The 16764-nt window shown below is 40.6% G+C and overlaps 2 protein-coding genes across 2 annotated transcripts in view; one reads left to right on the forward strand and one right to left on the reverse strand.

Moving 5' to 3' along the window:
• Nucleotides 1-539: 539 nt before the first annotated feature.
• rdh1 (retinol dehydrogenase 1) lies at nucleotides 540-3101 on the forward strand (the record flags this gene model as incomplete). The annotated part of the gene is made up of 5 exons (XM_083776714.1): nucleotides 540-566; nucleotides 936-1284; nucleotides 1904-2162; nucleotides 2480-2643; nucleotides 2851-3101. 5 exons carry the CDS (start codon nucleotides 540-542, stop codon nucleotides 3099-3101), a joined length of 1050 nt encoding a protein of 349 aa, XP_083632840.1.
• Nucleotides 3102-3895: 794 nt separating this feature from the next.
• The window catches only part of lrp2a (low density lipoprotein receptor-related protein 2a), a gene marked incomplete at its 5' end in the record, with an annotated part of 69292 nt that continues 56423 nt past the window's right edge, over nucleotides 3896-16764 (reverse strand). Inside the window, 16 exon segments of the mRNA XM_083777487.1 lie at nucleotides 3896-4577; nucleotides 5753-5824; nucleotides 5908-6012; nucleotides 6711-6827; nucleotides 7229-7355; nucleotides 7665-7782; nucleotides 8307-8374; nucleotides 8811-8901; nucleotides 9203-9322; nucleotides 9500-9679; nucleotides 10754-10974; nucleotides 11166-11294; nucleotides 11399-11564; nucleotides 11817-11960; nucleotides 12100-12231; nucleotides 12572-12703. Of these exon segments, the coding sequence (XP_083633613.1) occupies nucleotides 4407-4577; nucleotides 5753-5824; nucleotides 5908-6012; nucleotides 6711-6827; nucleotides 7229-7355; nucleotides 7665-7782; nucleotides 8307-8374; nucleotides 8811-8901; nucleotides 9203-9322; nucleotides 9500-9679; nucleotides 10754-10974; nucleotides 11166-11294; nucleotides 11399-11564; nucleotides 11817-11960; nucleotides 12100-12231; nucleotides 12572-12703 (2093 nt within the window). The 3' untranslated portion in view covers nucleotides 3896-4406.

Raw genomic sequence — 16764 nt, forward strand, 5'->3', positions numbered from 1 at the left:
TTCTAGCAGGATAGGCTTACTTTATAATTAATTAATGTTAGAAAACCTAGTTAACATTCAATCTCTGATATTTGTAAATCAGCAATGTGAACATTTAATGGAAATGTTAATGTTAAGAAAGAATGGGTTGGGCAATGGAATACATTTACAAAAACATTTGAATCCCCCCCACCTCTCTATGTATCCAGATGCCACCTGGTGGTGTTTTGTCATAACTGGAGAAAAAAAAATGAAAAAAAAGTAGATAAGTAAATAAAAGTGGACAGTGTCAAAGTCTATACTTTCAATCTAGTCTCAAGCTTCTGGGTCCCACGCATGCTTACTAAGTGTTTGTGTCTAGCTGCTTATGTCAATATTATAATCCTTTAGCTGTGCACATACAGTTCTATCAGCAGTCAGCTAGATGGACAAGGATTAATAATGAGGAACGGGAGAAGCAGACACTGGCACTTTATGTAGATATTCTATGGGATATATATTCATCTTGCATTATAATAATCAATCTTAAAACATTCAGAGTGACTTATGGTAACTACGAAATGGAGGAAGACATTGCAGTCCCCTGTGTAAGTAGAATTACATCTAGCATGTGTTCATGTGGCTTATATACGGCATAAATACAGAAATTAATCACAAGTTTCCACCCTCAGGTGTCTACCAGTTATCTTCTTATTGACGTAAGATACATTTATATTTCACATTTGCTCTCATTTCTTTCAATGAGTAGGCCTATGTCTTTGTATTTTAAAGACAAGACCATGTTAATTAACAGGCCTGTCAAATAAAATGTAATTTATATTTACGTTTTACGTAAATATTATTATAATTACGTTTTTACGTTTTTACTCACAATTATTACATGTAATTCCCTGCTTATTGAATAGCAATTTTAAGTGATCTGTAATTTACAACATTGTTTTACTTCTATCTTGCAGGCAATCCTGTCACACCTGCCCTCAGCCTATTTTATCTGGGCCACAGCCTGTTTTATCTTGACCATAGCCTTTGTCATTTTCCGGCACATCAGAGAGTCCTACGAGATTAATGCCATCAATGAGAAGCATGTGTTCATTACAGGCTGCGATAGCGGCTTTGGAAATTTACTGGCCAGACAACTGGATTTTAAAGGTTTTAATGTAATAGCTGCTTGTCTCACAGAAAAAGGTGCTTCGGATTTGGCATCTACAGCATCTTCCAGACTCAAGACTGTGCTGATCAATGTTACCGACAGTACAAGCATCAAAAAGGCGGTGGAGTTTGTAAGCACAGAGGTTGGAGATCGAGGTGAGGCGGGCGGACAGTAGGGGGTAGAGACAGATAGGGTGCCAGTCAGTGATAAGCACTAGGAGAGATAAAGGAATTACTTGACAAACCCACAATCCTCCTACTGTGATTCATGCAGATCTACATGTTTCCCAGCCCATTTTTTCTGAAACGGGTTACTGAGGTGAATTATTATAGTAGTGAAAAGTAACTGCTAAAGTATTGTATTTAAGTATATGTTTGTGGTGGTTTTAGTATTTCAAAGTTTTCGATATTTTACACTTCTACTCCACTACATCTCAGAGGCAAATATTAATTATGAATAAGTGGTTGATCATCTCTTTGGGACAGCTTATAATGATCATTCCTACCAGGCTTCATGAAAAGGTTTAGGAAGGAGTGGACTTACACCCATCCATTATTGATTTTGAACTTGACCTTTGAGTGTTTTGACCCAAAAGTTAATATATGTTCGACGAAGCCAAAGACAAAATCATTCTTCTCACTGAAGTTTGTTCTTCATACAGATGGACAAATAGAACAGCAAAAACATAATGGTGAAAACTATTATGTTTTATAACTTTTATAGCCAAACACTTTCTGTCAGCCAAGCCAGCTGTTTCTTCTTTGTCTTTATCAGGTCTGTGGGGATTGGTGAATAATGCTGGGAGGGCCATACCCATTGGCCCATCAGAGTGGATGCAGTTAGAGGACTTCACAAAGGTTTTGGATGTTAATCTACTGGGTGTCATTCAGGTGACCCTCCAGTTTCTCCCACTGGTGAAGAAGGCCCAAGGCAGGGTGGTGAATATGTCCAGTGTCTTGGGGAGGCTTTCCCTTTGTGGTGGAGGCTACTGCGTGTCCAAATGGGCGATCGAGGGCTTCTCTGACAGCCTCAGGTATCACTTTTATCAAAGACTATACTAGACTAAACTATACATTATTCTAGATTGGGCATGCAAGTGAGATATTAGTAGATGAAAATATGTAAAAATGGTAAAATGATCGCTGTTTGTGATTGCACTGTCAACATATCCAATCATGTGAACAGTACAATCAATGGTATCCTTGCAAAGCATAAAACCTCCATCAGCAGGTAGGGTTATTAACCCTGAAAATGTCTGTTTATTTCTGCCAATATAATTCCTGCATAAAAATAATCAAATGTCACAGAAATTATTTATATATTATATAGCAGCGTCTTCCTTCTGTTCAGGAGGGAAATGATATACTTTGGGATCAAAGTGAGCATCATTGAGCCGGGATTCTTCAAGACCTCAGTGACTAGTATAGATCTCATTGAAGAAGACCTGAAGAGACTTTGGAACAGCCTCCCTCAGGAAGTCAAAGACTCCTATGGACCCAGCTACTTTGACAAATGTGAGTGGATGTAATTTGCAATACACTGATCAGCATCTTCAGATACTCTACAATCACATACTATCAGTTATTATATATATATATATATACATACCGTTATATATATATAGGGCCTATATATATATATATATATATATATTCAATTTACAATCATTGAATGTGTCCCTTTTTGTCCCCCCCTCCTTTTATATATACTGTGAATCTCAGACTTGAAAGCTCAGGACTTCAACATGGGTCTGTTGGTCAGTTCAGATCTCGCCAAAGTGACCAATTGTATGGAACATGCCCTAACGGCTCAGCACCCTCGCACACGTTACGTAGCAGGCTGGGACGCAAAGTTGTTCTGGATCCCTCTCGCTTACCTCCCATCGTTTATTCAGGACTTTGTAGTCAATGCTACTCTTCCCGTACCAAATGAGGAAAGCAATGTCCCCATGAATCAAGTAGATGTTGAATGACTGACGTACTGCCATGCTGTTATAACTAGCACCACTGTTGTACTTTGTGTATTATGTCTACAATGTGTCTAATGTGTATTGATGGATGGAACCTTGCCAATAGAATAAAAGAAAGGCAACATCATATTACAAAATAAGAAATTTATTCATTCTCAGGTCTCAGCAGCATCCATTTCTAGAAAAAAAGTATTTGGGCATATTTAAAACAATCATTGATAGTTTTTATTTCTTCTGTTTGTTCTTTCTCACAATACAAAACAATCATTCTGTAATATACCATCTTTAGAAAACGACAGATGTTTCAAATGCTGGCATCTGCAATCTCTGTTAAATGGATATTTTTAATTTCTCATAAACATAATCAAATGCAAACAGCATGGAAAATACATGTGTGTTCAAGTATGGTTTCAAACATTTTCTTTTAAAAAGAGGCCATTATTATATCATTATTAAAATATGATCATATTGATTCAAACATCACAAAGGGAACATAAAACAGAAAAAGTTCAATCATATTCAAATGTAAGTAGAATGTATATGTATGCTTAGCATACCATTCATCAAATATTGTTACATATCTTTTGCTTTGTATTTACTGGAGCACGTATGTGAAACACTAATACCAATATTGCCTATTTGTTTTGTCATTGCTTTTCTCGTTTTTAGCCCTGAAATGAGGTATATAAACATGAAAGATGACCTGCATACATCTTCAGTTTTATTCAGTGGCAAAAAAGGATATAATTATTATCCAACACATCGCTAACAATGTATAAGGTGGACCTACTGTGTCACAATGCAGCTCTCATTTCTTACCACTATGCATAAGATCGATCATCTATTTCAAACGGCCAGAAGATATTATCAACAAAATCTTTCTCTTCAAATTTACAAATATACAACATATTTATTAACATTTCTATGCTTCAGTGCAAAGATATACATATTGTATATCAGAATAAAAAACAAAATCATTAAAACAAGAATTGGCATAAGAAATATCAGAAGGCATAGTCACAAAAGACATTTTTTCTGTATGCTATACAGATCTTCATCTCTTCTTTTCTTAAAACATTCTGAGTTTTGTACACAGGCTGCATAAAAAAATAGATTCTGTGCAAAGTGTGTTTTCTTTAGTTTTTTTTGTTCGTTTTTTTCCCCGTCTGCGAGAGGGCCATGCGATTGTGTCACAATCAGATAATAGCTGATCTATAACCTTCCAATGCGTCCCAGACGTGTTGTGAGCTTGTAGATCAGTCATGTTGGGATCGTGACACTAATACACAACGGAGCATAAAGTAAGCATTATACATCACTGTCCTCTTTGACGAGGTTGGCTGTGTCCTTAAAAGTGTCCTCGGTTGGTGAGAAGGTGCAAGGACGATCCCTCTTCTGGGTTTTGGCAGGGGGAACAAATGGAGACGGTTTAGCAGTGGATTTGTCCGCATTGCTTTCTACTGCTTTGTCGTCCTTCATCTGAAAAACAGGAGACCGGAACAACTATAGCAGAGCTGACAACAATAGCAAATGACAAATCCGACCGAATCAAACATTATTGCAGTGGTTCCAAAATATACATTTGTGACTATGCTATTATTATTGGAATCGGGAATATACATTTCTATATAACTATAGAAAAAGTTATGAATTATTATTTTTGGTTACGGTTATTTACTATATCTGTACTTTGTGTACACTCATTTCTCAATACAGAGGCAAAATCTATTCCATAAAATAGATATATTTTAACCACTTTACATCTGACTATTTCTGGGCATGTCATTAAACAATTTAAAATATTATTTCTCCCCCACAAATTTACTAAGATAGTGAAAATAGCATATCTAAGCTCAACGCTATTCTTCTCATTAAGAGTACAGGTGAGCCTTGAGGTTTTAACTAAAAAGTTTGAAAATAACTGAGTTAGTCAATAATACAAAAGTTACTACGATTCTATGAATCCCGAATGACCGCCAGAGCACTCTGTCTCTCAGAATCCTCGTGGTCTCGCAAGAAGATTCTGTAGAGACTGAACCCCTGGTGACCTCTGGAAGATGATGGGTGCGTTCGGAAATGCGCACCGGGAATGTGGTCAGTTTGTTGAGTGTGGTGGGCGGTGACGTCACAGAGTGCGTTCAGTGTGCCTTATTTACGAACGACCACAGCTGTGACGCATTCACACGAATCACACTGGACAACCCCAGCTTCAGGGTAGGGTCGCTCAGTGCGGGCACTCGGCACACCCGGTGCGCAGCGCACTGGATTTTCGAACGACAACGCACCGAGTGCACTGAATAAACGAACGACAAGAGAGCACACCAGTGCGTTCAGGGCGCATTTCCGAACGCACCCATAGGCTCTTCTGGGTCATCACGGGGTCAAAGTTGACATTGTTGGTATAAAATACTTGTGCTTAAAGCACCACCCTCTGGCGGTCAGCAGGGATGAAATAGAACACGAGAAGGAATGCATGATACATCAGCACTAGTGTGCTTCGGTATTGATATTGTTAACACCAGTGACAATATCATTATTACATTACAATATCATTATTACATCATATTGCCTCTCATCGGAATAACTGGTATAATCTATCTTTAGATAGATAGCAGTTTTTATTTTTTTTATTTTTTTTACAAAAGAATGATTACCTCTGAATAGGAAGGATTTTCAAATGTGTTGCTTGGATTTAGTTTTCTTTTGAATAAGCTCCATTTGGACTCCTGCAAACACAAACACAAACAGTCAAATAATAATAATAATAATACATTTACAGTAGATTCAGAAAGAGTAGGATGACTCTAACCTGGGCAGGTTTGGAGCTGACAAGAGGAGTACTCTGTACGATGCCTGCGCTCTGCTCTCCATACACTGGGTTCACAATGTGTTCTCCACTCACATTAACAGTTACCTGTGTTTGTGACATGAATTAACACAAAATCTTCATCAAATGCTGATATAGGTTGGACAATTTATGGATTTTCTTTATTACAATTAAATAGTCTAGTAGCCAGCCCATAGAGCCCTATTGTGAACCCTAACATGTTGAGTACACCAAGGTTTTATGTTAGAATGGATCCCCAGCATGTAGAAACTGCCGGATGCTAACTTGCATAATAGAGCAATTGCAACCTATAGAAGGCAAAATATTCAAAATTTCATCATGCTTTATGTAGCATGTGATATGTCAAACTAGGGGGTTTTCATGATGCTGAATCCATTCCAAGCATTAGTTTAGCAAAAAAACACTCATTGGGCTAAAAACGGCCAATGCCATCATCACAAATTGATGATGTCAGCACATGTGGGCATGGCCGTTTTAAGCCCAATGAGTGTTTTTTTCATCCGGCAGTTTCTACATGCTGGGGACCCATACTAAACATTTCTAACATAAAACGTTGGTGTACTCAACATGTCCGGGTTAACTTTTTGGCTACTAGGCTAAAAGCCTTCTTTATGTAACACATTATTGCATTATGCAAAACATGATTATGAGCTTTTATTACATTTGGGTTATTGCAATATGAACCATTATTACATTATGAGTAGGTACAGGGCATAAGAGGCTAAAGGTTTAAAAACATTCAACAAACATAATCCAGTGTGTACCTGTGAAGCATGAATGACTGCAGGATCACTAGGGACTCCAGCCGCATTGGTGGGCTTATATAGCGGGTTCTCAAATGTGATTGGCTGCCTTCCTGCCTCCGTGGCAAAGTTGTCATCCTGAGGAAATATTCAATGCAATATTTGGGTAACATCTTTTGCAGTATGAACTCAGCTGTTACTTTGTCTTCAACAGTATGCCATTTCTAGTTACTCAAACATTGCTGAGCGAAGCAATCCTGCTAGCATAGTTTAAAATCAATCATCCCTGTTAATAAATACCACATAATGCATAGTTTCAAAGTCCTTTTTTTAAGGTCAAATAAGGATGTGCACATGCTGACATTCCTGACAATACATCTCTGATGAGTAGTGAGGCTAATAGCAAATGTATACAACCTCGTACGACGGCATTGCTCAGTGAAAATACAGATCTGTTGTTTTCGTTGAGCGACAGAGTTGTATGACAAAGAAATAAATGAGGCTTAACAAGTGCTCAAATATCATGCTTCAGCACCCACCATCTGCATGGCCGCGTCAATGAATGACACCCCGATGTGTGACGGTGACGGCCCCAGGTCCACATTGTCACCTGAGTGAAACTTCACCCCGTTCCCAGTGTCACCAGACTTCACCAGACTGCTAAGGCTGGATGAGACCAATAAAAACACATGTATTTATTGCTTTCATTTGATTGAACCTTCATTTAACCATGCAGGTCATTTAAGAACACATAGTTATTTAAAAGTCCCCCATGGGCAACTGTAGAGGTGCGGCCCAAGGCTTAGCAGGAAGACCATCCCTCTGTATGAAATAAAATAAGGAATGGCCTGGCAGAACTATGAACTAAAGTTAAATTACCACTGCATTCAAGTGCATTAAAGAATAGGCTTCCATTTGAAAGCAGCAGATGCAACAGATGGACACAGTTTCTATAGAAGATGAGAGCTTTTGTACCTGGGTAGTTTAGGCATAGAGGGAATGAAGGAGCCGGTTCGTTTGTAGTTTTGGAAAACTCCAAAGGCCAGACCCAATGTGATCACTATGAGAATCACGGCCAGCAGAATCGCTACAGCTACAGAAAGAAAATAAGGATATATTCATGTATTCATTTTTCAAATAATGATAATTATATTTATTTTAATAGTGGTCTCTGGGTGTCATCATAATTGGACATTGCATTAATGTAATCGTTCACAGAACACAAGTGAAGTATTTGCTGAGTCATTTGCTAAGTTCTGTTATGCCACTGTAAGACGTGATGTAAGTCAAGGTACTTAACCCTGTGGAGTTACTCAGTAGCCTTTAGAAAGTGCTGGATAGCACCAGATGTGACTAAAGTGTGTTTGTGTAACTATTCTCCATTGTGCTATACAATTTACCTAATTGAGTGTGTGTGTGTGTGTGTGTGTGTGTGTGTGTGTGTGTGTGTGTGTGTGTGAGACAGATGGACACACACACACACACACACACACACACACACACACACAGTCACACACACACACACACACACACACCTCACGCATTGCAGTGCAGTAAAATAGTGGTTCATACATCAGCATAAAATAAAAGTATTGTAAGAAAAGTCCATTACAGTACCCGTTCCTCCCGTAGTGCCCCTTGACTTCCCCATCTCACAGAAGCTGCCTGCGTAGCCGTTCGAGCATCTAGACAAAACCAGGATACCAGTCAGTTCCTCTGGGGAAACAGTGAAACACTAGGACAGCATGATAGCAATACCTTTGTATCTGGTGGTTTTACCTAAACCAGACCTTGCAGTTGCAGTTCTCCATTTTATATTAATGCTTGCTGGAAATACTGTCTGTAGCTGAAGCCAGTTTTTGTGGTAACCCATGTCTTGTTGACATGGCCAGAAACTCCTTAAATTACATAAAAACAATATTTGACTATGTATCTTTCAGATGTCACCTTTCCTTTGCTGATAAACACACCTTCCATTGTGTTCTTAATGTAACGCGAAACCGGATTCAGTTACAGAGACTGCAAGGCATTATGGCTACGGAATGGGTGGAATTCTCTATGTTGTAGCTACAGTTCAGGCAATCATCCACTGTCGTGAATGGCATCAGCAGCTAAACTCACTTGCACTTTAGCAGACCCCCCTCATCAGTGTAGCACGTTCCACCGTTCATGCATCTGCATGCAAGGGGCATTGCAACTGGTGCCTCAATGGCTGCAGGGGTGAAAGCCGCACGCACACGCACACGCACGCACACACACACACACACACACACACACACACACACACACACACACACACACACACACACACACACACACACACACACACACACACACACACACACACACACACACACACACACACACACACACAAAAAGCATCAGCAACAACACCACCACAGCATCATACGAGTAGCCATGCATTTCCATACTATGGAATACAGATTGTGGTGCAACAAGACCAGCCAACACAAGATGCCTGGGACTGGGGAGAGCACTGCATGGTCCTATACCTGCATCGCATTCGTTGGAGTTGAAGCCAAGCAGAGAGGACCCCTGTGGGCAGCTGCATGTGTATCCACCAGGCCGGAGGAGACACAGGTGACTGCAAACATCCTTACAGGGATTGGGTACTATAGGACACAGAGCAGCCAAAGACAAAAGATAATAATTTGTGGAAACACGTCAGCAATCCTTGAATAGCATGCATTATGCAATTAACCAACAGATTGAGATTCTCTCAAGACAAATCACAGATTGGTATTAGCTTTTCTCACTATGAGTTCTACTTGAATTGACTATTTCCTGACCTGAGTGGTTCTGCCGGTGCTCGTGGTAGATGCGAACTTGAGTCAGCCAGGGGTTGATGGTCAGTACCTTCACTTTATGTCCAGTTCCAAACTTATTAGTCTTCCATACTTCACCTCTCTCCTTTGTTGTCCAGTACAGGTGTCCTTCAAATACATCCAGACTATAGGGGTTTCCAATGTCTGCGCAAGAAATGTTTTTGTATCCAATTACTTTCAGCATTATTTTGCAGTAAAAGAAAGAAATGGTTACAAATGTACAGGTTAAAATCTCAACTAGACCGGTGCCCGGCTGTAGAGCACCAAGTCTGTAACAATTCGTATAGAGTTCTGTGTCAGGCATGCCCAAATATGCCTGACATTAGGTATATGGAGTGTGAGCTGGCCTGTCAGAACAGGCCAGCTCCATGTATGGAGCCTGGCCAGGGGCCCTGACGAGAGCCCGGTCAGAGGCCTTTTGTGGTGGTTCTGGACAACCGTGGGTCCGACCGACTCGACACCGGGCACTGCACTCCCTGTGGGGGTGTGGAACGCGCGCGTTGAATTTGAAGTCGTCGGGACGAACGGTTCTCGAGTTACGTGGATTACAGACATACGTACACATATAGACATTGTGCATTTATAGATAAATAGAAGTTACAATAGATATATCCACAACATAATTTGAAGTTGATCATTAAAAGTAAATGATGAAATGAATAGACTTTTCTTTCTTTTTTATCAATATTTGCGGTAGAAGTTTGAAAGAGAACACGGTGACCTGATGCCCTGTATGCATATAGATATTAAAGAATAGACAAGGCAACTGGACCACCCAATGATGCCTCATCTTTAACCCATTTTGTGCGGGAACCCCCTTTGGTGTTTTAAGCATTATGTTATACTTTAGCAATTGAAAAATAGCAGATCTACAAGCACATAGAGTGGCACGCTACGAGCTTGTAGGTCTGCTATTTTTGAAAAGTCGTGAAAATGTGGTGCAAATCTTTGAATATATATTTCAGAGCGAAAAAGAATTACTAAAATATTGGCTTCTGGGGGGTCCCATACATATTTTAAGATGGGGGTCCGTGGCCCAATAGCGATTCTGGGGGTCCTCGACATGAAAAAGGTTGAGCACCGTCATAGAAACATGGGTTTTTCAGAAAAATGTTAGGATTTAGAAGCCTCAGTCCAAAATGGGTTAAAGGATAGACAAGGCAACTGGACCACCCAATGATGCCTCATCTTTAACAACATGACGTTAAATGTTCTGACCTCCTGACACGATGATCTTCCTGTCTGTGCCGTCTTGCTTCATGGACTCGATGGTGTTCTCCTTGGAGTCGCTCCAGTAGATCCTGTTTCCGTTCAGATAGTCCAGAGCTAGACCAGTAGGCCAGCCCAGGTCCTCGTCCAGCAGGACCTGTCTCTTCTGCCCGTCCATCCAGGCCGATTCAATTTTGGGTCTCCTGCCCCAGTCTGTCCAGTACATAGTTCTACAAAGACGAGACCACACACATGACAGAAAAATAAAGAAGAGAGCGTTAAATTAACAGTTTATTAGTTATTTTATATTTTATATACTGTGTACTGTCAATTTAACATGAGTATCATATATAAAGTATGAGACAGTCAGACAGTCAGTATCAGTATTACTTCACAATGTTGATACTGAATATTCTCATACCCAAGTGCTGGATTTACTACAATAGCAGCGGGCATGTCAAGGTCAGTATGGATCAACCACTTCCTGTACCGCCCATCCAGTTTGGCCACTTCAATCCTATTGGTCCCAGAATCTGTCCAATAAATGTGTCTGAAAAGAAACGGGGGCGTGGGGGGGGGGGGGGGGGGAACCGATGTTAGACCGCTTTCACGATGACACACTTAAGTACAGTTTCATCGTGCTTGGGGACGTACCCTCCAACCCAGTCTACAGCGATGCCATCAGGATTGGCAACATATCTCAGGTTCATATCCACTTCTTTCGCTGGATTGTTGCCGTTGTCATTGGATGTGGACATGTAGGCTCGTTTGATAGAGCCAAACTGAGACCCTCGGCCCAGAACTGTCCAGTACACAATGCCTAAGCAACACCAGAGGAAAGGAACACAAGGAGACCAAAGGTGACCTAAAACATTTATCACAATTGTTTTCACTGTACACAATTAGTGTCATTTTTTTTTTCTGAGAGTGTTTTGTACACTCATTTATAAATTCTCTTTGATCACATTTGATTACAAATATAAGTGTGTAACACAGATTTCTATGTAAACTAAGCATAGGGTGTATGTAAGCGGTTAAACTAAGATGATATGATATAATTAAATAAGCGTACTGAGTCCTATTCCCTCTGGGTCCCACAGGTAATCCAGGGCTTGGATGTGCTCTGTGTTGTCCACGTAGTCTGAATATTGCTCAGAGGAAAGGTTGAAGCGACGAATGCGGACATTGTCTGGTAGAAGCAACACTGGTGGATTTCCTGAACACAAAGAGAATTTGGCGAGCGTTAGTAATCTCATTGCAGATTTTAACCCGTTACAAACTACAAGAGAACACACAAGGGAGGATTTGTAATGGGCCTTTTGGGGTTTGGCTCCACAAGAGAACTTGGCTCTTACCCTGGGCCGCACACTCCATGCCATTTGGCTCACCAACAGAGTGAAATCCCTGGGCACAGAAACACTCATAGCTTCCCTTGGAGTTCCTGCAGTCCTGGGGACACGTCCCGTAGACCTCACACTCGTTTACATCTGTTTCCAAGAAACAAACAACAGAGTGACACTGTGTGGACAGCATTCACTGCCCGGGAAGCACTGCAAATGAAATTAAAAGTGCACCTGGGGATGTAATCCCTTCCCTGCCTGCACCAAAATCTCTTGTTTGTCCATTCCAGATATATGGCTGATTATTAGGGTTATTTTTTAACTTACGGTAATTATTAACCTTGATAATCACCAACATCTTTTTGAAGTAATTTTGTTGACAGGGGAACGGGAATCAAAAATCTAAAACAAAATCAAGCATCCGCTTTTTGATTCAGAATAATTGGATCTTCCTGATAAGTAGATACTCCCCCCCCCCCTCCCTTACCTTCACACATGTGTCTGTCTGTCTGTCTGGATTTGTAGCCAGGCTTACAGGAGCACAGGAAGCCTCCGTCTGTCAGGTCTGTACAGTTGTGCTCACAAATGTTCTCACTGCAAGACCGCCCGCTACCTTGGTCTGGTGGGAGCACAAACAGAATACAGCATGAAACACGGTAAGCACCACAGAGGAGACTGTAATCAGGTCCTATTACCGTGCTTGTTATGCTGCTTGTTCTTACTATATGGACCTGGCTTCAAAAGTGTTTAATTTGTATTTTGCATTAATTTAAACTGCTGTTTGTATCAGCACATCCACACTGAACGTGAACATTACACAGCGATAAGTGACATAATCTATTATATATTAGAGAACTTGTACCCAACACATGGCAAGAAACCCAAAGCCACAACAGCTACGTCGCTATTGCAACACCCACAACACCATCTTACACACTACACCCACACACACTCACACGGCAGTGACGTCACACACTTACCTTCGCAGTGTTCGGGACCTATCTCCTCCTATCGCGCCCAACGCCAACACTCGACACCACCCGCCAAAAAATGATCATTGCAGTGCCACCAAAGATGCCTCCCGTCCACACTCACGCCGGCAATGCATTTGTTTACTACAAACATTATCGCCCGAAGCACCCACACCCCCGGAACACTGTTGCCCTTTCACCACGCTAAATTCGCCAGGTCTATGCAAGTGAGCACAAATTACATGTGAGAAAATTCATTCACAAGCCCACAAATGCCATTCAAATGCCATTCAACACACACTACGACTCGCTTACAATTCGCAAACCTGGCAACACTGCCCTGTCTTCTAATAGGCCCACACTAGCTCTCAGAATCTCATTCTGATCTCCCGCAGGAGAAGAGAAACGAGGAAGGGGAGAGGAATTGTAGCCTCACGATTTTGCTTATTCCTTCTAAATCTCTGTATTTAAAATATCGCTCTCTCAGCGAATCTCTTAGTTACATCAACATTGTACTTTGTCAGTAGTTTGTTTGTGCCTACATATTACGATTACACGGAACGCTTTGGCTATTTTCGCCTGCCAGCCAACTGCCGAGTACACACGCCTGCACACACACGCACACGCACGCCTGGCTTGCACACACACACACGCACGCCTGGAAGCCACGATCTCTCTCTCTCTCTCTCTCGCCACGCCTCTCTCTCTCGCCACGCCCCACACACACACACAGGCTATACACGCACGGCGGCGCCGCGGCAGCGAGACAGGACGTTATAATCTTGAGTTTCATTAAATAACTGTCTTTCTCCGCACGCGCACACACAACATTATTCAAGTGAAATGCGTAACGGCAATATTGGGCTAATATAGGCTACCAATACAGGACGTTATAATCTTCACTTTCATTAAATAACTGTCTTTCTCCACACACGCACGTGCGCACACAACATTATTCAAGTGAAATGCATAACGCCAATATTGGGCTAATATAGGCTACCAATATGTGGGTAGCCTACAGGGATTTACCCACGGAATGAATATATATATATATTCATCTATACCAGGGCTGCCCACACTTTTTTTTTTACTTCAGAGCTACTTTCAAAACAACCAGCTCATATACCCACCAAATAAAACTATCATCCCATTGCAGAAAATAGTTACAAAATGTAATTGAGGCTACATACAGTGGTGTCCCCTTCGTCTGTACCAGGCTGACTTCTATAGGTTTTGAAAGGTACCTTTCTTCATTTTTTTATTTTATTTTTATTTATTTACCCAGGGAAGTAGCTGAGCACAGGTGCTCATTTTCAGCAACGCCCTGCACATCGAAACACACACACACACACACACACACACACACACACACACACACACACACACAATGTCATGTCAAAGGTACCTCTGGAAGCCACACCTCTGATTGGTCGGGTTTAGTCTTAAGGGGTGTGTTTTTTTCACCCACTGTGTAATACAATGAATGGACGGTAGGTGGCAGTAGTACAGAGGCCAGAGAAACTATAAGACAAACGCACATGAAATGGGAAATAGAGGGGGGGAAATGGAAATGGTAGGGTTTTTATTTTTGGTATTTGACTTTGCTACTGATGATTGTACGCAACAACAACTATTGCATTGTGTGTTTGAGCTGACAGGCCCTTTTTTATGTCAATCAATCAAGTCATCTCAGGTCATCTCAAGCGGCAGATGCAAAAATAGTTTTTTATATTAAAATTATATATATTTTTAGGACCATGTCATGTGCTCTACCTGCAAAGTCTTTGTGATCTATAACTTTTGGGCACCGCTTAACGTCAGATCAGGGGTTTTGTCGGCCAGCGCCAAAAATGCTCCCAGACAGCATAATCGGAACAAATACCGGGCAGTGTGTATGAGCCATAACGTGTTGACTATACACTACACTAATAAGGACACATAATAATAACTAATAACCCATCCGTTACTACATGTGGAGTCAACTCCCGCAATTTCCTTCTTCCCATAGTGCGCGGCAACGTAACTCTGGCCGCGAAATTCTAGTTAATTATATATATCTTTTTACAAGTAGTTGATTTTTCACCATGAATAAAATGTGAATGAGGCATCACCAAATTAATTCATTTGATGTAAAATATCTTTGTGCCATTTTTGGCACATTTTTTGGCATGTTCCCGGTGTGTGTAAAGTCACCATAATAGGATATTAAGGGCTCCATTAAGCAGTTCAAATAATATTACTAATCATATTACAGTTTTATGAGCTGGGGGCGTGTGGTATGTCATATTGCAATTTTGGGCATGTTAAGAAGCGCTTTCGACACCCCGTGGATTGCGCAAAACGGCCTTGAATTAGTCATGGGTGTGTTTAAGGAGTGTTTGAGACGTACCCAATCAACATGTCCATACTATTCTCTTTACCAGTCAGCTGATGTCACATACGGAATGCGCACTTTGGGGATCGCGGTATTACATTTCTTCAGGCTGGCACCATAGAAGACATGACATGACTTGGTCACATTTGGGTTAATTATTCCTATTGCACTGCATGCTGTCACCTTTATGCCTCAAAATAATTTGTTTCTATTGAAAAACACCAGTAAAATAACGTTTATTATATTTTATTTCATTCAAGTCATGATGAAGGAATGAGTTGAATGCTGCTGCTTAATGCTGTGCCTGTGGCCCGATGGTATATGGTCTTCGCTCTTAGCATTTTATTGAAGAAGACTTGAATCGGGGGTGATACAACATTATGGAGATGTTTTTATTTATTTTTAAGGTTGAGAAATGAAAGAATTATGGCCGTTTCTAATGTCAACATTTTACAAAAAAAGACGCAAAAAGAGGCTGTTGCCATGTCTCATAGAAACAAGTAAATAGGTCTATAAAAATAAGCGCATATAACAGGGGTCTGTAACCTATTTTAAATGAAGTGCCATGTTTTTATTTTCTAGATAGTGAGTCTGCCATATCCAGATTAATTTTAATGACACCACATTAAAATAAAAAAACATATTTTGATTGTCCACAAATATAAAGTTCTTCCTTCTTTTTAAATATGTTCTTGCACATTGTTATAATGATCATTATATATCCCCCTGCAGTCAGAGTTCATAGTTTTAATGAATGAATGTGATGCATTGTGAGCTGGTATAGATCTGCTATTTTCTTCTTTTCTTGGAAAAAAATAATTTAATTTTTGGATTAGCGTCCTTAGTTGGGCAAATGCATTCATCTGGGGATCCTTGACATGGGAATGTGCTGTGTGAGGATCACTGGTTTAAACAACATTAGGAGAAAAGCCCAAATAACCACTTTAGAAACAAGAAAAGCAACCACAACTAGTACAACTAGTCAACTACCAATATTTACAAGCAACTTTACAGAAAAAGAAGCCGCTTATAATAAACAGACATGGTAACACTTCAGCAGCCTCCCAGAGCCGCTCAAGTGTAAAATCAAACAGTGCTTTTTGCGTTTATGAGGTGGTCAGACCCACGTCTAATCGTTATGCGCTGAGTGTTTTTAGGTCAAGGGGCTTAATAGCAAATTGCGCAAAGCGAAAATAATTAACATATGGACACTCCCACAATGCTAAAATATTCAGGAACGCCGTATGCCATATGTGTGTGCGTTCAACACGGGCCGATATGCCTTTCATTATACGATTGTGCGCAGAGTGAGGGCAATTTATGTATTACCCCATT

Source organism: Protomyctophum parallelum (assembly GCF_964188405.1).
Source record: "Protomyctophum parallelum genome assembly, chromosome: 11".
Taxonomy (NCBI): domain Eukaryota; kingdom Metazoa; phylum Chordata; class Actinopteri; order Myctophiformes; family Myctophidae; genus Protomyctophum; species Protomyctophum parallelum.